Below are 22,632 nucleotides of genomic sequence, written 5' to 3'. Positions count from 1 at the left end.
CCTGCGCATTCGCGCAGTCTGGTCAGGCTCCATGCTGTTCGCTTTTAAAGCCTATTGGAATTGGAGAAACTGTTAGCGAACAGCATGGATCCTGACCAGACTGCGCAGATGCGCAGGCTGGTCTGGATCCATGCTGGTCGCACACCCACTATGTTGGTTTTCCCATGGCACGGCTCATATTTCCTTTTCTGCCTTTTGATGTTGATAAATTTATCACATAATCGCGACCTTCACTTTCATCTAATTCATCACGGCTCGGGGTTCAGATGTGCATGAATTGAAGTATGAGGATATTAGCCCGAGTGGATCCAAACATCCTGGTCCTCCCGTCAACACACAAGTTGTATTTCTCAGAATAAACATCTTATGATCAAGCACTCATGTATTCGAATGTGAATAGAGCATTTTTAATGTATAGCAACAAAACAGTTTGAAATATTTTACGTGCAAATATAGGTAGCTAGCAGTAACTATTTTTAAGCAGTTTTGTTTTTAAAGTTTTTTTTTCTCAGTTGAAAGAAATACACACTTTTATCCACATATGCAGTTAAAAAGTTTTCATTTGCATTTAAAATAATATGCTGGCAGGCATGTTCTAATCTCTGGTCTCGCCTGGCCTGGCCCGATGAGCACAATGTTCAACCGGGCCAGGCCAGGCCAGGCCAGGCAAGTGGAGGCCATAGTTTTCTATGTTCAAATGTTTTAAAGAAACTGACATCAGCAACTTAAAGAGTGTTGCATTTGGACTTGTGAGCTCACCTGAGCACAAAGTGCTCAGGGTGAGCTATTGTGATCGCTCACCGTCAGGTGTCCATTCGTCGTCTGTCCGTCCACACTTTCCTCTAAACAAACTCTTCTCTGAAACCATTTGGTGGAAGTTGATGAAACTTGGCCGGGATGTCCTGGGTGGTCCTCTTCCAAAGTTGTTCAAAGAATTGTATTAAATTCCACACAGAACACTGGTTGCCATGGCAGCAGAAAGGAAAAACTTTAAAAATCTTCTTGTCCAAAACCACAGGTCATAGGGCTTTCATATTTGGTATGTAACATCATCTAGTGGTCCGCTATCAAGATTATCCCCCTAGGATATAATATGGCCCCACCCTGGGGGTCGCATGGTTTCTATAGACTTATATAGGGAAAAACTTTGAAAATCTTCTTGCCAAAAACAAAAGGGCCTAGGGCTTTGATATTTGGTATGTAGCATCATATAGTGGGCCTCTACCAAGATTGTTCAAATGATCCCCCTATGGTCAAATATGGCCCCGCCAAGGGGGTTCACATTGTTTATATTGACTTGTATAGGAAAAAACTTTAAAGATCTTCTTGTCTGAAACCACAAGACCTAGACTTTTGATATTTGGTATGTTGCATTGCCAAGTGGTGTACTACCAAAACTGTTCAAATCATGCCCCTGGGATGAAAGAGACCCTGCTCTGGCGATCCAAAGTTTTACATAGACTGATACAGGAAAAGACTTTAAAAATCTTCTTGCCTGAAACTGCAAGGCCTGTGCTTTTGATATTTGGTATGTTGCATACCCTAGTGGTCTACTACCAAAATTGTTCGAATTATGCCACTAGGGTGAAAGAGGCCCTGCCCGGGGGTCACAAGTTTTACAAAGCCATAGACTTATATAAAAAAAAACTTAAAAAAACTTCTTGTCTAAAAGTTCAAGGCCTATGCCTTTGATATTTTGTATGTATCATTGCCTAGTTGATCTCTGACAAGATTGTTCGAATTATGGCCCTGGGGTGAAAATAGGCCCCGCCCCGGGGTCACTTGATATATGAGTTATATAGGAAAAATATTTCAGAATTATCAGATCATATTTCCTAGACTGTTTTTAGCCCACCTGAGCCAAAGGCTCATGGTGAGCTTTTGTGACCGCTCAGTGTCCGTCGTGCGTTGTGTGTCTGCCAACAATTCCTAAAAAATCTTTTTCTTGAAAACCACTGGGCAGAATTACACCAAACTTCACAGGAATGATCTTTGGGTGGTCCCCTTTCAAAATTGTTCAAAGAATTTAATTCCAAGAAGAACTCTGGTTGCCATGGCAACCGAAAGGAAAAACTTAAAAAATCTTCTTATCCAAAACCACAGGGCCTAGGGCTTTGATATTTGGTATGTAGCATTATATAGTGGTTCTCTACCAAGATTGTTCAAATTATTCCCCTAGGGTCAAATATTGCCCCGCTCCAGGGGTCACATGGTTTATATAGACTTATGTAGGAAAAAACTTTAAAAATCTTCTTGTCTGAAACCACAAGACTAGACCTTTGATATTTGGTATGTAGCATTGCCTTATGGTTGTCTACTAAGATTGTTCAAATTATGCTCCTAGGATGAAAAGAGGCCCTGCCCCGGGGGTACCAAGTTTTACATAGACTTATATAGGAAAAACTTTAAAAATCTTTTAGTTTGAAACTGTAAGGCCTAGGCTTTTTATATTTGATATGTAGCATTGCCTAGTGGTCCTTCACCAAGATTATTCAAATTATGCCCCTTAGGTGAAAAGAGGCCCCGCCCAGGGGGTCCCAAATTTTACATAGACTTATATAGGAAAAAAACTTTAAAAATCTTCTTGCCTGAAACTGAAAGGCCAAGGCATTTGATATTTGGTATGTTGCATTGCCTAGTGGTCTTCTACCATAATTGTTCAAATTATGTATCTGGGATGAAAAGAGGCCCGTCCGGGGGCCCCAAGTTTTACATTATATAGGGGGAAAAAATTCTTGTCTGAAAGTTCAAGGCACAAGCCTATGATATTTGGTATGTAGCATTTCTTAGTGGTTCTCTAACAGAATTGTTCAAATTATGCCCCTGGGGTGAAAAGAGGCCCCACTCCGGGGATCACTTATGTTTGAGTTGTATAGGAAAATTATCTGATCATATTTCCTAGACTGTTTAATTATAATTACCTGATGACCCCAAGTAATTAGGTGTCACTTGACTGTGACCTTGACCTTCTGACCTACATTTTTGTTTTTTAAGATACAGCCTTGAAATTTGGAAGACATATACAGTTTTGCACACCGATCTTAACAGCATAGAAATTTTGACCACGTCAGTACCTTCCTTTAAAGATTTCAATACTAATCTTTAATGTTCTTAGCCCTGACCTACTGACCTACTTACTTGTTTTTGAAGATACAGCAAAAAGATTTTGACCTCATGTATTATGTTTGATACAGATTTCAATACTCATCTTAAATAGTCTTAATCAGGTGAGCGATATAGGGCCATCATGGCCCTCTTGTTATTATATTTACCTGATGACCCCAAGTGATAAGGGGTCACCCAACTGTGACCTTGACCTACTGACATACTTTCTTGTTTTTAGCTCACAGTGAGCATAGATTGTGATCGCTCACCGTCCGTCCGTCGTCCATCCACACTTTCCTTTAAGCAACATCTCCTAAACCACCAAGCCAATTTTGATTAAACTTCACAGGGATGATTCTTGGATGGTCTTCTTTAAAAAAAATTTCAAAGAATTGAATTTCGTACAGAACTCTGGTTGCCATGGCAACCAAAAGGAAAAACTTCAAAAATCTTCTTGTCCAAAACAGCAAGGCATAGAGCCTTGATATTTGGCGTGTGACATCATCTAATGGTCCTCTATGAAGATTATTCAAATTGTGCCCCAGGGGTGAAAAGAAGGTCTGCCACAGGGGTCACAAGTATTACATAGACTTATATAGGAAAGAACTTTAAAAAAACCACATGACCTGAGCCTTTGATATTTGGTTTTTAGCATTGCCTTATGGTCCTCTACCAAAATTATTCAAATTATAACCCTTGGGTGAAAAGAGGCCCTGCCTCGGGGGTCTTTAGTTTTACATAGACTTATATAGGAAAAAAACGTTCTTGCCTGAAACTGCAAGGCCTAGGCTTTTGATATTTGGTATGTTGCATTGCCTTGTGGTCCTCTACCAAAATTTTTCAAAAATTCCCTTTGGGTGAAAAGAGGCCCTGCCCTGGGGCTCTCAAATTTAACAAAGACATATAGGGGAAAAAATCTGAATGTCCAAGGCCTAGGCCTTTGATATTTGGTATGTAGCATTGCCAAGTGGATCTCTCAAGTGTGTTCAAATTTTGCCCCTGGGGTGAAAAGAGGTCCCGCCCTGGGGTCACTTGTTATATAGGGTATAAAGGAATATTAAAACTTCAAAAATTATCAGATCATATTTCCTAGACTATTTAATTATTATTAGCTGATGACCCCAAGCAATTAGGTGTCACTTGACTGTGACCTTGACCTACTGACTTACTTTCTTGTTTTTTATGATACAGCCTTGAAATTTGGATGATATGTGCAGTTTTGCACTCTGATCTTAAAACTGACTCTAAGTGACCATAAATGTGACCTAATGATCTACTTTCTAATATTTTAGCATCAGTTTGCCATTATAAATGTGTGGCTCATATTACTTAGGTGAGCGATTCAGGGTCATCGTGACCCTCTTGTTTAAGATACAGCCTTGAAATTTGGATGACATGTACAGTTTTGCACACCGATCTTAAAACTGACTTTCAGTGACCATAAATGTGACCTACTGACCTACTTTCTTGTTTTTAGCTCCACTATTCGGAGAATAGGGGTCTATTCTACTCGCCCCGGCGCTGGCGTTGGCGTCAGCATGAGCTTTCTTTGTTAAAGTTTTTCGGCAACCTTTGTTTTTCTGTCATATCTTTGTTACTATTGCTTATATCTTACTGTAACTTCACATAAACATTGTCCAGCATGCACACAAAGTATATGCAGGGGCTGGGCTCATTATATTTAAGTTCAAGGTCACCAAGATGTTATACTTCCGTTATTTTTAAGGTTAAAGTTTTTAGGCAACCTTTGTTTTTGTGCCATATCTTTGTTGCTATTACTTATATCTTACTGTAACTTCACATAAACATTGTCCAGCATACAAACAAAGTATGTGCAGGGGCTGGGCCCATTATACCAGAGGTCAAGGTCACCAAGGTTTTATACTTAGGTTATTTTTAAGGTTAAAGTTTTTTGGCAACCTTTGTTTTTCTGTCATATCTTTGTTACTATTGCTTATATCTTACTGTAAGTTCATATAAACATTGTTCAGCATACAAACAAAGTATTTGGGACTGGGCCCATTATACCCAAGGTCAAGTCACAAAGTTGTAATATTTGGAATTATTTTCATGTTAAATTTTTTCGAAAGCTTTTTTTATAGACATATCTTTGGTTTTTTAAAGATAATGACTTGAAATTGAAAATATTTCTTTATAATGTGTGTTACAATCCCTATAACTCCAATTGTATTTTTGACAGAATTATGCCCCTTTCATACTTAAATTTTTTGGCAGTCTTCGCTTTCTGGATGTTACTTCAGTACAATATCACTGAATGTAAGATAAAGACTTGAAACTTGAACTGTACCTTTATCATCATCATCTGCATGAGTGGTAACAATCCCCATAACTCTGATTTGTATTTTTGACCAAATTATGCCCCTTTCATACTAAAATTTTTGACAATCTTCGTTTTCTGGACATAACTTTGATACTATATAAGGTAATGACTTGAAACTCAAAATATATTTTTACCATCATCATCTGCATGTGTGGTAAAAATCCCACAATCCCAATAACTCTAGTTTGTGTTCTTGACAGAATTATGCCCCTTGGTGTATCTTCCTTTTAAAGTAGAGGTCTCTTATTGAGACATATATTCATTTTACTGTCAAATCGCCGAATAGTGGAGCGCGCTGTCTTACAGACAGCTCTTGTTTAAGATACAGCCTTGAAAATGTGATGACATGTACAGTTTTGCACACTTATCTTAAAACTGACTTCCGGTGACCAAGCAACTTAACCCGGGTGAGCGATATAGGGCCATCATGGCCCTCATGTTTAAGACACAGCCTTGAAATTTGGATGACATGTACAGTTTTGCACAACGATCTTAAAACTGACTTTCAGTGACCATGAATATGACCTACTGACCTACTTTCTTGTTTTTAGCTCACCTGAGCACAAAGTGCTCATGGTGAGGTATTGTTATCATGCTGTGTCCATCGTGCGTGCGTCCGTCCGTCAAGTCGTCCGTCGTCAACAATTGCGTTTAAAAGACATCTCCTCCATAACAGGCTGAATGGATTTTGATGAAACTTGGCATTAGGGTTAGGGTTAGGGTTAGTAATGAACCTTTGATAGTCCTCTACTAAATTTGTTCAAACGGTTCCGCTTGGTTGCACATAGGGGCCGCCAGAGCAAAAAATAGAAAAATCTTCAAAGGACATCTACTAAACCGATGGTCCGATTTTGAAATAATTTCACACAAATGGTCCTTATGTCACCGTCTACCAAGATTGTTCAAATTATACCGATTCCTCAATAAACATGGCTGCTAGAGGGCGTGGCCACTTTTTGCCCCATATATTGGTTCTGGGGCGTTCTGTGTATGAAAAGAATTGGATCCGAACCACTGCCTTACCCTTGCATGATCGTAAGAGGCGACAAATAGGGTCTTGACACTTGGTTTTGTAGTAACTCTGTGTTTCCAGCAGGTATGCAAATTTTGATTCCATACCTCATGTTTTTATTTCGATGTTAATGAGATGTGGAACCAAAATTTGTAGTCCTGTTTGGCGCCATATAAACTATACTGTGTTGGTGCGCCGTAAAACCCAAATAAATAAATGGTCACTTTTCACTATATGTATATAGTGGAAACTTTAAAAATCTTCTTGTTTGAAACTGCTCGCCCGATTTTAGAATAATTTTACACAAATGGTTCTTGTGTGACCCTCTACCAAGATTGTTCAAATTATTTCGATTCATCAAAAAACATGGCTGCCAGGGAGGCGTGATCACTTTTCCCTTTATGTATACCATACTTGTCCAAATTATTGCCCTAAGGTAAAAAAAAATGGCCATGCCCCTGTGTCTGCCATGTACTTATTATAGGCTTTTATATTAGAAACTTTGAAAATCTTCTCTGAATCAATAATAGCTAGAGCCTTGATATTTGGGTGTGATATCAGATTTGTAATGTCCACCGTAATTGTTTAAATTATTGCCCTAAGTTCAAAAGTTTGTGTGACATGTATATAATATAGGTTAACATAGATGAAACCTAACTCTGTACTTATACAAACACACTTGAAGCCTTGTACACAAGTGTGCGCTTTAGGGCCAATGACCCTCTTGTTAAAGATACAGCCTCGAAATTTGGATGACATGTACAGTTTTGCACACCGATCTTAAAACTGACTTTCAGTGACCATGAATATGACCTACTGACCTACTTTCTTGTTTTTGAAGCTTTAGCAAAGAAATTTGTTCAAGCAAGCAATTTAACTCAGGTGAGCGATATAGGGCCATCATGGCCCTCTTGTTTTATTTTCTCATTCAGTAAATCAAAGATGTCTGTCAGATCTAAATTTCTCTTTTGGAAGTAAGTCTGATACAAAGTGTTTATACCAATGTTGATCCCAGAGGGATTCACTGGCAGCAGAATTGTAAAACAATTGCCAGGTATCTGTAAAGTGGACAGATGCAATCGTGCATTGTCTCTATGTCCATGTATTAAACTACCTGTTTATTGATTTATAAAGCAGCAGCACATCACTATGAACTGTGATGATAGTCCATCAGGATAATGTGATCAAAGAAAAAGCAAACGTTTTGGTACGTTTCAACATTATTTAATTTAATTACATCTTTGTCAGTAGAAACTGAAATTGAATGTTGATACACATGAACTTTATGATTCTCCAAAGGCACTCGTGGCCAGGAGTACAGAAATTTGTCTGTTTAACATGTAGTGACTCATATACAAATAAACGTGTTGCAGTTTTTTTCCCGAAACATTTGGAGTATGAGCAGTTTACAGTCATTATATATTTTAGTAGATTGTCTTTCGGGGAATGACATAATGGATATTTGTATATGTTAAGTTTTCGCAAATCTGGCATGGCCTGGCCCGGCCTTCTAAAATTTGGGCTAATCGGGAAGCAAGGCCAGGCCGGAGATTAGAACATTCCATGCTGGCAATTTAAACGCCTGTATTTCAAGGATAAATGAATATAAGGGCATCCCCGTTTTTTTGTCAATGTACATTTTGTACCATTGCCAACACATGTATTTTGAGATAACACTTATTACATGTGAGCTTTACTTCAATGAATCTAGTTTATTACAGAAAATAAACTACATTTTAATTAAGGTAGTTCTGCACGTTTGGATCGAAATTTTTTCTACAATGTAGAATTTGATAAAACTCTAATTTTTCAAAACTTCAGAAGAGACCTAGAAAATTCAGCAAATAAAAAGGATAGGGTCGTGTGCTTGATTTTTTGCTAGACTGATTTGAAAACTTTGGACTTCAGGCAATTTTTCATAATCGGAGTCTATGGGAAAATCATAACTTCCAAAACATTTTTGTGAATAGAAATGTTTCTACAATGTAGATTTTGATAAAACTTCTCACAGTTGTAAATAAACACATGGCCTATAATGTGGTGAAATAAAATGTATAGGTCCGTGTGCTTATTTTTGCGATATTTGACCATGATTAAAGTGAACCGAATATTTCACGCTAATTTTAAGACATTATTTTGAATTATTTAACGTGTCATATGTTTTAACATCATATTTTGACTTAAGAAATACAGTTACAGTGCCATTTTAATAATTTACTCACTAAAGTTGTCATTAATTATAAAATGATATTCATTTCCGTACGCAATGTACATGCATTACTTACGTTTTCGAGATAATACTTATATCCATTCTACTTCAATGACGTTTATCAACGTGAAACTACATTAAGTATACATCCGACGGGACGCATTGAGGTTACGTGTATACCCCATGAGCCAAAAGTGTGCGTAATTTCTGTGCGTGGTGAATTCAAAATATGTTCTTGAAAAATGCGATACAATCGATATCTTGCTTTCCTTTAATTAATCAGGACACATGCTAACCTGGTTTGGCAACAAAGGAAATTATCTTTTTTTTAGATTTCCCATGGGAAACGTTCCATATTTTGGCCATGGGAAGTATTTTCTAGGAATCAATTTCCAGTGGAAATATGCCCGCCCGGGAGACTTTTAAAGCTAATATGGACTCAATCGTTCGTACAAACAAGTTTTTTTTTTTTTAATAACTTGAATACTCTCATATTTTTAAGAAGGTCATTTAAACTTAATTACATGACAAAAATTTAAGTTACGGAAACACAGAGACATTTGTATTTTACTTCTTTTTACGATGAAAATCTACAAATGTACACCTGACAAAGATTTGGTCTCCAAGTTTATATAACTTGTTCGATATAAACTATCAAAATTTTGAGTCTAATACACATACTCAGCTTATAGCGTATTGGATTGCCTAGTCACGGAAAATGTTTATATTGCCGCGGGCGATCGAGGTTCGATTCCCGCGGGTCATTAGTTATCTCGATTTGGAACTTTTAAAATATTTAAAACAAAAATTCATCTATTCTAAATGTTCATAATTGACAATTTCCATTGAAAGAAAGATTATTTTTGAGCCATATCTGCGACCATGCTGTTTTTTAAAATTACATCCATGGAGTATTTCATGGAATTAAGTTTTCCCATGGGAAATAATTTCCTGACCGAATGAATTCCGATGGGAATTTATATTTAATATTAAATTAAGTCATGTGTTTAATTTCCAGAGGAATAATACATCTTTATTAAACACTAGATGATTCTTAATAAAAGTACCTTCACATATGACAAAACTAAATTGAAGTATTTTCATGTAACAGTAATTGGCGGTATAATCTAACCGATTACAACCCCGAAATATACTATTGATACTGGAAACTACACTTTAATCTATAATAAAACTTAACATAATCTAAATGCGACAGGCTTAATTATGACTGCTTAATCATTGATAATTCTTCCACGATGTTCATGAATTGAACTATTTTTTGTAGCGCATGAACAACTTTTTGATGTGATTAGGAATAAAAGATTCTATGATTGTCAGATATACACTTTTAAATTTGGCAGCGGGTAAATCCGCCTCTAAAATGCAATGAGGGCAAGTGTGCAGCACAATAAACATTTGAATGTTTAATTATCTCCGTTTTTGTACATATATTTGTTTTACATTTAAGGCAATTACTTTGATTCCAAGGAACATTGTGCAACGGTAGGTACCAGTTACAGGAACTGAAGAGCACAAGAACTTTAATTATCCTAGAATTTAAATTCTCCATTAAAAAAGATTTAATTTTGTACTGCATTTTTAGAAGTTCTTTTCATGTAAACAAGCCTTCGGTGGACCGGATACAAATTACAGTCAGTACGCTATGTGTATATTTTTACTTCTTGTACGCGTACACGTACGAACTTGCAACTGCTAGATAGCGTCATTATTCAAAGTGCGTGTACAGTCCATACCTTTAACTTTGCTGAATCAATAACAAATAAACTACTGACTGAACTCTGATCTATTTTTCGGATAACAGACTGATCACATTACAACTTTTTATGTAAACATAATAATCTTCATTTGTCACTTAACACAGTTAAGATTTATTTTTGTCTAACGTGTTATTATTTCAGCCTGTATACATGTTCAGAGCAGCAGTTTGGATAGTTGTTCTCGGGTTCATATTTAAGATAGTTATTGATTACAGGTTAGTCGAACTTTTTTACAAAATGTCTCACTATTTCACTCGTTTAATGGCTTTATACCCTTAAAGAAATCTTTTCGATAAAATATTACTTTTTATGTTTATTTTTTCGCTATTTATAGGAGTATGTAGACCTATGATATTATTTTGGAAAGGTCTTTAAAATTTCTAGAACTAAAACAAAGCGAATTATAGTGCATATATAAGTGCAAAAATATATAGGTCACTAAAGTTGTTTAAAAGTCTGCTTTTATCAAGGCTTACTTACAAGGTCACTGGATATATCCAAAAATGTTGCATGATTTTTGTTATCTGTTTTACCCAAAATGTGCAGCGATAGACAATTATACCATTCTTACAGTGCGGATGGTCATATCTGATACACGGTTCTTTAAAACACGCATCAGTGCAGTGCATAAAATGCATTAAAACCTATAGCGGGTTACCCCCTAGCTGTACACCTCGTTCAAAAAAAAAAGTTGACGAAAATTTGTAGCAAGCACAAAGATTCAGCAGATGCATCCCCGTTGAAAGAACGCTGTCATATCATACTGAAACTGTGTAGCCATGAATGTATATATCATGTAAATATACACAAACAAACAAAGTAAGCCATGCAGACAATATGGACAAATAAAGGAACACAGCGGACTACCGCCTTGGAACGGTCAGTCGCAAAAGTTAAACCGGCTAATGGTAAATAATGCACCATTTTCATGTTCCGGAGTTATTTGGTCAGTGTGAAAAAGTAGACCTGGTCAGGAGGATCCGATGACAGAAGGCAATGTGTGTAAAACAAAAACTGCTTGTTCATATCTATAGAAAGAAAGCTTCACAAATGATATAGGCTTACGCATGTACTCATTGCCTTTGACGAAGACAGAGCATCAACAGAAACACCAGTAGACATTTTGTAATTTTTATTGTCCTTACTTTTTTATTTTGTTAAGGGAGATAAAAGATATTTCCTAAAATGTATAGAATGGAGAACATTATATGTCTTTCCATATTGAATTTATTAAACTCATTGAATAAAATGATTAAGTGCGAGGCCCTGCTGAGCATTTGGTCAATTTCATTCAACAAGTTTAATAAATTCAATGTCCAAAGACACAAATGTTATATTCTTTTTATCACATGTAAGCTATTCCTGCTGAAACATCAAAATTTCTTCTCTTTCTACCTATTATAGCCTGGTACCTACTCTCATTTACCATTATTCAACATGTATTTACGATATTTCAGGGACTGGCTGGACTTGGATAAAGATGTCATACTCTCAGTGACACCGGGGAAATGTCAGAATGTTATAAAAGGTTTCTGTTTTTTTCTTCACTTGTTTACACCACATATTACTCTTTTCTTTTTTGCGATCGCCTAGGTAGCCTAGTGGCAGACCCCCATTTTGGTTAGTGCGATGGATCATGGTTTCTATCCCTGGCCGCATCAGACCAAAGACGTGAAAATGGTACTGTTAGCTTCCTCGCTTGACGTTCAGCATTAATTAGGAGGATAGTTGTAGGACTGATCAGATCCAATCTGACTAAAGTACTTGATCTTCTAAACGAAGATCTGAGAACGACCCATTCACATTCGTCTTCTTTATATTTTGGATTTCCAGTATTGCTATTTTTATTTTATCCAATCAGACGAATTGTTCGAATGTCAAAGAGTAAGAAAAATGTGCAGTCATTCTAGAGCTCGAACCCGGGACCCCTGGCTTACAAAGCAAGTGGCCTACCGACTAAGCTAGCCGGCTATCTGATACATTACGACATAAGAATTGTAAATATCAAAAGTCAAGGCTACAGGTAGATTTGCAAGATGTTGTAAGTTAGGCTCTGATTGGCTAGCGAAAGGGTCGTCAGAACGAGGCTATGAATAGGTCGTTCTCAGATCCTATGCGTAGCGTAAAAGGGGATGTACTTCAGTCAGATTGGATCAGATCGGAATCTGTATAGTGATTAGTAGGGTATCATGTCACGTTTCTATGCATGATATTGCAGTCAGGCAGCACTAAAAAGTTTTGCATTTCGCTCAATGTTACATATAGACACCGTCGTTTATATGACTGAAAAAATGGTTGAAAAAGACGCTTAACCTTGACAGACACACACTTTTTCTTTAGTTAAAATACTGGCTTTGGATACGGTCAACACATTTAAACAAAACGACTTTTGCAATTTTACCTTTCCGTTGATTCAACATTTAATTACATTTTATACATTCCTAGTGTGAACAGGGTCTTCCTAGTCTTGTTACTCTTACGCTATCATTTTTGGCGATTTTTAACACTAACTTTCTCAGCTTTGCCAGCGCAGGAATGTGCAGTTTTGAACATCCTGACTGAAATCCAATTCTTGCTTAACAGTTTATATAATGCGCTACGCATTTTGCGAATTTCAAAACCACTGATATATTAATAGATGGTGCAAAAAATGACACCAAAATTTTTTGTTTTTGTTGTTTTTATATATCATACAATGTTTATTTTTCTGCACTTGTCGGCAATCTCTGTGGACGCACCGGCTGTCACGTTTAAACTAGTATTTCCTATATTAAGAAGAAATCAGTGATGCTGAAATGTCTTGTCCAGATGATTTATATTTCCACGACACTGAATGGCTCTGATTTGTAATTTGATAATTTAACCATTTTTGTTTATTTTGTACTGAGAAACTATTTTCATTGTTTAAAATGACGTTACATAATATCAAAAAAATTATCAGTGTACAACCTTGATGAATATATGTTGTAAATAGCCATATAAATGTTTTAGAAGTTATTTAGAAAGTCGAACGTTTATAAATATGAATTAATAATAAATTTTGTACATGTAAATATTTCAGATGGTGGAGCAGAGGATCTGACCCATGTCGGTAACGGCCTAATTCTCATGTCAACAGTACGTATATTATTATGAATGTTTCGTGGTATTCCTAAGATATAAGAGACAGACCTCACATTTTCAAAGAAAGATCTATTGTATAGTGTGTAGAAATTGATTTCTTAGTCCGTCAAATAACCAGAAAATATTTAACAAGTGTGCATTTTATGTGGGGTGGGGGGGGGGGGGGATGGAATCTTTGTGTCAATATTTGAAGTTTTTTAATACATGTGTTTGCAAAGACCTTACGTTTAAAGTTCTTCCCTTAAATACCGCATTACACACAACAGATTTTTTTTCACCAGAAAGACAAATAGGATATTTTCCTTTACCTTGGATGACTGCATCAGGAGTTTTTGTCAGTTTATTGACTTAAAATATCTTTTAACAATGCGACAAATAAAATGGTGTATTACTCAGTATTTTTTAGTGTAGATACTATATTTTTGCTTGAAAAGAAATGTAACATTTACGAACAGTTGCGGTAACATATCACAGATACAATCAGCAAATATGTAATTGAATTGATTTGTACATGTAGTACTTGTGCCTAAATTCATAAACATGGTTAATAAATTGTCGAATGTTGAGAAAGTTTATAACTACGCTGGATGTCAGTAAGGAATAGTGGAGACTGTAGTTCTGGAAACCTGTGGTCACATTTACTGGGGTTATAATTATTGTAACACACAACCTCTTGTTTAGAAGTCCAGACCTTTGTGCCTACACAGTTGCAATATACTTTTCATCAATTTTATCACTTACTCATACTCCTTTGTAATTTGTTTTGATGTTTATAAACACAATCAAACTGGCTCTAGCGACTATTCCTATTAAGAGACCACTTGCATTAAATACCACCTTTCAGTTTCTTTTTATGTTGATAAAGAATATTTATGTATTAAGAGACCATTTGTGTTAAGAGACCATTTTTTGTTCTTCCATTAGGTGATCACTTAATGCAAGTTGTACTGTATAACTCAAACGCTGGAATAAAACGACCACGCCGCTGTACTTGTTTTCATTTTTTACATAGAATGTTTTATTATTTTTTTAGAACAACGTTAGTAATTTGAATGAACTAAAATTAGTGTTAGCATCGTCGGGAGAAAATGCATAATATAAGAAGTATATTTGACAGGGATTATCTGAAACACCTGGTCATATCAGAGCCTTAAACCTGAACAAGAAATTGGAAGTGGTTACCATGAGTATTTCCAACCCACCCGACAGGCCAGACTTCATGAATAAACCACACGGGTTGTCTGCATGGCGAGATCCTCAAACTGGTATGATATTTATATAGTTTGTTTAGTCACTGGTTGATAACTTTTACTGCGTTCGAAACCACACTATATAATTTCACTCAGCTATATTTAAAGCCACGTCTGATCTGCAGTTGAGCCGCTCCATGAGAAAACCAACATAGTGCGTTTGCGACCAGTATGGAACCAGACCAGCCTGCGCATCCGCGCAGTCTGGTCAGGATCCATGCTGTTCGCTAACGGTTTCCATCATTGCAATAGGCTTTGAAAGCGAACAGCATGGATCATGACCAGACTGCCCGGATGCGCAGGCTGGTCTGGATCCATGCTGGTCGCAAACACACTATGTTGGTTTTCTCATGACGCGGTTCAATTATGTTTTATGACGGTGTCATTTACATATTTACAAAACCGAAATACTGTTTCAATAACAACAAACAGGAAAAGTAAAAACAACATATTTACTGCTTACATGGACAGTGTTTGACCACTGCATGATGGTTACTGGATCATTATTTTAATGTTTTTCCAGTGTCATGATTATCGGGTCGCATACTATTCTTTTAAATATTATAGAAACTGCATTTTTTTCACATTTAATTGACCCGGAGAACCTATGCCTACATAGAAGGATTGAACTCACGATCCGTATATCTGCGCTGTCTCTGTTGAACTAAACGGGCGTCATTACACTGACCTGCGTCTGCCAAATTGGGTTACTACCTGGAAAGATAATATATAATAGACTTCTTTTAAAATCATTCTTACCGCCAACTTAAAAAATAAAACAATTACAGTTTCAGATTGGAATATTTCATTGAAAATTTGTGACATAGTTTTGTGTCAAAAAAGCAATCTTTTTCGTTGTATGATCATTGCCAATAGATAATTTCCTTAAATGAATGGTTAAAAGTACACAGATATTGTAGTTGTGGTTCTCTAACATGATGAATATATTAAAACCATTTTAACTATATTTACAGGTAAGCTATATCTTCACGTGATATCACATGCCTCTGTGGAATGTGTCGAAGCGTTTGAGGTTGACGAAGACAAGCTTGCCTTGAAATATCTAAAGACTATCACCGATTCAAGTTTTACTTTGTAAGTTAACATACTAAGTTGAGTATTTGACTTGTTTTGTTTTTATTGCTAGTAGATAGATGTCAGTATTATATTTGAACTACGAAAATGGGAGCCATTTGAGGCTTAAATACAAGCATTATCAAGAGGTATGGTTTTTCCCTGTAAATATCTCTAAAACGATTACATATTTTTGAAACAATAACAAACCATACTCTTTTCTGCTTGTCTAACGCTAATGACATTGCAAAGTCAGCCGGTAAGCTAAACCAGTGTTCCTTTATTCTGGCTTATTCTCCGCAAGTAACCGACAACTTCTGTAATATCATGTTCATTCTTTTGAACTAACCAGACGTTCCTAGTTAAACGGACGGCCTTAATCCAAACTCAACGACCATAGTTCATCCTACTGAACGAACCAGATGATCTTAACTTTTCACCCGGCGACCCTAATTTATCATACTGAACCAACCGGATGAGCCTAGTTCACACTTGGTGGTTTTAGTTCATCCTGCTGAACAAACCGCCTGAGCTTGATTCATATTGGATGTTCTAGTTCATAGGTCATATCTGGTGGTCCTAGTTCATCCTACCGAACAAACCGAGCGTTCTTAGGTCACATCGGGTGAACCTAGGTCATCATACTGAACAAACTGGTCGTTCTTGGGTCATATCGGGTGGATGTACCGAACAAACCGGGCGTTCTTATGTCATATCGGGTGGTCCTAGTTTATCATACCGAACAAACCGGGCGTTCTTAGGTCCTAGTTTATCATACCGAACAAACCGAGCGTTCTTAGGTCATATCGGGTGGTCTTAGTTTATCATACCGAATAAACCGGGCGTTCTTAGGTCATATTGGGTGGACCTAGATCATCATACTGAACAAACAGGGCGTTCTTGGGTCATATCGGGTGGATGTACCGAACAAACCGGGCGTTCTTAGGTCATATCGGGTGGTCCTAGTTTATCATACCGAACAAACCGGGCGATCTTAGGTCATATCGAATGGACCTAGTTCATCATACTGACCAAACAAAAGTATTGTTTTAAAATGTATTAACAATTTATACTCTTCAGTATGAATGATCTCGTTGCTGTTGGAAAAGATCAATTTTACATCACTAAGTTTGCCCATTTTCCTATCCATGACACGAAAAAGCTCAATTTGGAATGGCTAACACGTTTGAGAACAGGCAAAATATATTTCTATGACGGTGAAAAGATCATGGATGCCGTATCAAGTCTTCAAGAACCGAACGGAATCAACATTTCACCTGATAATAAGTAAGAAGTAACCTTATTTATTGCATCTCTTAATATATTATCATAACTACCTTGACTGAATTCTAAAACTAAATAACTAATTCGCACGCAGAAATGAATGAAATTTTTGAGCGGGAAATTTTCAATGTGTCCGTATTTTGCTTTATTAGCATCTGTGTCGATAGTATATCTATTTCAACTTATTGAATCAATATTTTAAAGGGTGATTTATGTGGCAGAATGGGGAGCAAAATATCTCCGGGCCTACAAGAGGGAGTCCACGAACAGTCTTGTTGAAATATGGGTCAGTATGTTTTTTTTTCGGCGACGCCGTCTAAATTCGTTTTCGTTACCTCTGCCACGTGACTTCAGTTTGCAAATCAAACTACTTGATAACGCATTTTAGATAATTTATCAAAATGGAAGATTTATGCAACACTCTGCCTGATTGGACGAGAGTGTCAATTTCTTTCACTCTGCTGATTGTGCTACGCTGAGTGAAATGTAGACAAAGCGTTTATCCTAAACGACGCTGTTCACAGTTTTAAAGCTAACTTTGGCTCAGTATATTTAGCAAGAATATTGATATATCTCAAAATGATAAGTAAGTTTAATAAATATGATAAAAACCTGTTCAAATACCGACATATATCAAATTAAAGAAAGAGCTGAATACGGTCTGCGTATCACATGAATAAGGGTGTGATAGGAGTCTTTTATGTAGAAAAATGTTTTTTAAAAGATTTTCCTTGTTACAATTGTCGTCTGTATATGAAAAGGTTTCTTGCTTTTGTGACTTATTCAGATTGCATATTAAAATGAGTACTTGTTTGCTTTGATATATTTGTTATAAATTATTTAACTGATTTATTATATATGAATATTTTTCTTTAGTATGGTATGCAAATATTGAACTCAGTTGAAATCTGTTTTATTATATATATGCTATATAATGCTGAATCTCATTACACTGAAATGAAGGTGCGCTGCATACAGTTAATCTGTGTGATATGACTACAGTTAAACTTTGCTTATGAAACAGAAAAATTGAAATAATTACAATTGTATGTTTTGTTTGACCTTCACTTTTTATAGGTGTGACGTCATTGTCCAAAGATTCATGAATAGCGAATATGCTATTTGTTAAAGCGGGATCAGTTGGCCTATTTTAGAAATAAATAAAAATAATAAGCAAAAAAAGCCTTTAATTGATTTTTTCTCATGTATTCTAATCAAACTTGATTTGTAGCATCTTTATTAGGCCCGCAGCCAACTTTGTTCAGCTGGGACATTTGACCCCTTTGCTCTAATTATTCGTCTTAGGATAAACGAAACAAAATTGCAACCCTACGAAACCGAAAAGCTTTGCGAAAAATTAAAAGAGAACCATTTAAATTGTTAAAGTGCGGTGTTTAGTTTTGCAATTTGAAAAATGTTAGATGAAAGATGAATGTTAGATGAAAAAATCATAAACTTCTTTCCTTATTACAATTCGCCGACCATCATTTTTAAAGATATTTCTTGTTTATAGTTTATATGTGTTTTGGAATTACACTATTACCTTGAAAGTCATTATGCACCCCATCCCCCAGCCTGTATTTGGTCTTGGTATTCACAGCGAATGTTAGAATTAATGATTTTCTTTTATTGCAGATCGGTTCAATAAATTGTTAATTATACTTCGAGTTAACAAGATGGATGCAGTCATTACAAAATTTGACGAAATAAAGTTGTCACTGTCAGTTTCATGCAAAAAAATGTGGATTCAAATAGATTTTTCGTGTTTTGCTTTTCTGAGCCTTTTTCTTTACTTTAATTGTACTTTTGTTCTGCAGTCATATAACAGGCCTGTGCTTGATATTTAGATAGCATTTTTATCACGAAATAATCTCATCCCAGAAATTGTCATGGAAACTTAGTTCATACACAAACATTACGATTTGGGGTCTAATTTTTAGCTGATTTTACAGTATGGTTGTTTGGCGGAAAATATTATTACTTTATCAAGATATTGCCCTTGTTTTCACCCTGTTGTATGTTAAGTAATTTGTTTTTGCTGCAGAGCAAGTATGTTGCCACTGGTATTGATAATATAGAAGTGGACCCTAGCAACGGAGATCTCTGGATAGGATCTGTTCAAGTTAGGTGGAAGGTGATAGATATCTTAAATGAGCCAATACATGGAGCCAAGCATCCTGCTCAGGTTAGAACATTTTTATTGTTATTGTCTATGTAAAATCCACATAATACAGGGATACGTCAAGCTATTGGTAGGACAAGCTTAAACGTTTTATTGATGAAATGAAAGAAATTAACGCAAATTCTAAACGCCGAGTTTTGTTTTTGAAATATTTCAGTAATTATGTTATACTAACTAGTTACATTTTCATGACAAATTGCATATGTACATAACTATATGATTTATAAAATATATAGATCTTGAATAGGTCTAAGAAGGTGACTGAAAGGATATTAATGTTTGCTTAGGTCTTGCGAGTGAAACTGTCTGACAACACTATCACACAAATAGAAGAGATATTTTCTGACGACGGAAACTTCATGTCTGGGACATCGGTTGCTACCTATGTGAATGGCAAGGCAGTAATTGGCACAGTGTCAAATACCGCAGAAGTGTGTGAAGTCAACTATTTGTCAAAGCCTGATGACGTTAAACGAGGAGCGTGGCAGTGATAATTTTTGTGTGAAGAAAAAAGTTTTGTTTCTTAAATCTATGATATATTGCATGTATATATCTTTGCAACGTTTTTGGTGATAATATTTAAATATTTATCATCATCTTCAGTAATCGCCTCACTGTAGAAGAGTATGTTTGTTAGTGGTATGTTTGTTAGGTATTGGTGTGTTTGGTCACACCCGTTTTGTGTCATTATCAAATTTGCTCATTTTGTGATATTCCTAAATGTTATTAACTCTTACTATACCATGCTGAACAGGATTTATTCTCAGTATCTGTTTAGTTAGCACCCATTTTAACAGTTAATGGCGCTGTCCAAATTGAAATATGGACAAATTCATTATAGAAATTTAGCAGGGTATAGTAAGGGTTAAAGAACAGAAAGCTATGTTTGCTCGACAACCCAGTTAAACACAATGCTTATAAACACTTTAGTATACTAGCAGAATGTATGTTTTAGTCTCTAATAAAGGATTCAGATACCAGGTTATGGCTGTTTTGCAAGCCGGTCGAAGACCGTCGTCCTTAAATTCAGCAGAAATCACCCAAAACAGACTTGAAAGAAATACAAGCATACAGTAGACATAATTATGTATTTGTATGATTTCTTAAGATCCATTAAGTTGATAAACAATATCTGCCTTAAAAACTCATTACTCCATACACAGGTTATGTAAAACCGGTTTCAGTCAGCAACAGAAGAAAACCTGCACTATGGTTTTTGCAAATGCATGAATCGCGCTTGCGATTCTTGGATGATTTGCAAAAAGCCCGAATGTGGTATACACGTATAAACGCGCAAAAGATAGAATTCAGGGCCCAGTTGTTCGAAACTTTAACAAGCGATTAAGCTAACGGTTTATTTACATTTTGGGTTAAATTTCATCATTTCAAAGGAATTAGAAAACAAATGTGTGAGTTAAAAATTATGAACACTGAATTTCTTTTGCAATAAAATCAAGATATCAAATTAGTGTTTCCCGCCAAGGCTAATATTTTGTATCAAAATTTTACCGGCGGTTAGTTTAACAGCCGGTTTATGTTTCGAACAACTGGGCCATTATATCTATATTTTTACGATAGCTTGATGCAAAAATAAGTGTTTTGCTTTCCACGAGTATCAGAAAATTCGAAATAGATATCGATAGAACCGCCAGAGAGATCCACTCACGTTCAATTGTAATTCGCCTTCCGATAAAAGTACAGTTCCTGGTTTTTATTTAGAAAAGATCGTTAAACCTAGTGAAAAATCATACAGTCCAGTGGTTCAGTTTTGTTTTTTACCGTCAGAAAAAACGAACGATTAAGCTATAATTTGATGTTCTTTTGAAATTATGGCGTCATATATAGGTTAGAGACCACCAATTGTTTTCCCATAGACTTACCGATTATAACATGGCGCGTACAGCCTTCCATACATCGAAACACGTAATCTAATTACATGTTTTTCAAGAACTATCTTATTTCTACCAAAATATCGGACGAAAAGCATATGAATAGTGATACTTTATTTAAGTTATTTTCGAGTGAATGAGATGACCCCCTGTTTACATCGTCGGCATGGCGGACGAAATTCGTTTGATAAAACTTTTTTCGATACACATAGAATGTAGCAAATTTTGTCAAAATGTATAATAAAATACTGTAAATGCAGTGAAAAGTCACAGTTTTGAAAAAAAAAAATCACTTCTTGGGTTTGTTTACATGACTGACCAATCAGAACGCACAGACGTTACCTTATTCCCAGATATACACTAACCTCATTCCCAGTAAGTTGAATTGGTGGTCTCTGACCATTATAAAAAGTTTTCAAACGACACCATTAATACTTTTTCAGAAAATAACGTTTTTTTTTTTTATCTTCCGAGAGAGAATGCATCCGTCTTAACATTTAAGATCATTACAAGCGAAGGGATAAATGCAAGTGTTGCGGGACTTCTCGTGGATTCAGTCAAAACAATTTTTGTACATTCTTCCAAAATTGTATGATAAATACTTTGTTATGAGTCTAAAGGAATGCTATTTCCGCGGTCAATTACAACTTTAAGTAAATGCACTATGCTTTCTCAATGGTCATATATTTTCGCGCGTATAATCTTTAGTTTTTAATAGTGCATGCTTTTATTTTCATACTGTTCAATGATAGGTTGAACTCGTATGTAACCAAAATGTCTCCAAAATAAGTATTGTATAAATCAAAAACATTTTCATCTAAAATTAATCGTAGTCACAATGAAAAACGGAGTAATATATTAAGAGAGCGAACAAAATTAGGTAAACATTTTTTAAATCAAAACGGTCATCAAAATTCATTCTGAATACATGGAATATATACATATATAGAGAAGCGTTCAAACGTTGGCCACCATTGAAATCAACATGATTTTTACAAGTAAAATTGTATGGCGAGCCGTACATTAGTTTTCAAACACAGATACTTTGCCGGAGTCCGATTGGTGATGTTGGCCTCTACAATGAGCCACCCGAAACTTGCGTCCCCTTTTCACGATGACGAACATATCTCGGTAATACACTTCATTGAAGTGCTTAATGACACGACCATTATGCCATATACATAACTGAAAACCTCCCGTCTGGGACTGGCCGGCGCTCATTACCCATTCACTATTGCTCTTCTGGTATTCATTCCAGTATGTTTTCCAATACATCGTATCGCTGCCTGCGTATGTTCTGACGCATAATTCATCATTCCCGATGTCACCAATATCGATATAACACCGGTTATCATCTGGACCTTTTCCAACATTCATAAGGGCTT

The 22,632-nt window shown here is 36.0% G+C and overlaps 1 protein-coding gene across 1 annotated transcript; it reads left to right on the top strand.

Annotated features, from left to right (window-relative positions):
• The first annotated feature begins 10,469 nt into the window (after window positions 1-10,469).
• On the top strand, window positions 10,470-20,338 carry LOC123525017 (serum paraoxonase/arylesterase 1-like). The gene is made up of 9 exons (XM_045303690.2): window positions 10,470-10,660; window positions 11,903-11,973; window positions 13,507-13,562; window positions 14,686-14,833; window positions 15,793-15,913; window positions 16,973-17,179; window positions 17,381-17,462; window positions 19,221-19,361; window positions 19,646-20,338. Exons 1-9 carry the CDS (start codon window positions 10,596-10,598, stop codon window positions 19,847-19,849), a joined length of 1,095 nt encoding a protein of 364 aa, XP_045159625.2. The 5' UTR covers window positions 10,470-10,595; the 3' UTR covers window positions 19,850-20,338.
• Window positions 20,339-22,632: the final 2,294 nt, after the last annotated feature.

Source organism: Mercenaria mercenaria, chromosome 3 (assembly GCF_021730395.1).
Source record: "Mercenaria mercenaria strain notata chromosome 3, MADL_Memer_1, whole genome shotgun sequence".
Classification (NCBI taxonomy): Eukaryota; Metazoa; Mollusca; class Bivalvia; order Venerida; family Veneridae; genus Mercenaria; species Mercenaria mercenaria.
Note: the sequence above shows the minus strand (reverse complement) of the source record. Positions and strands in the feature narration are given on the sequence as shown.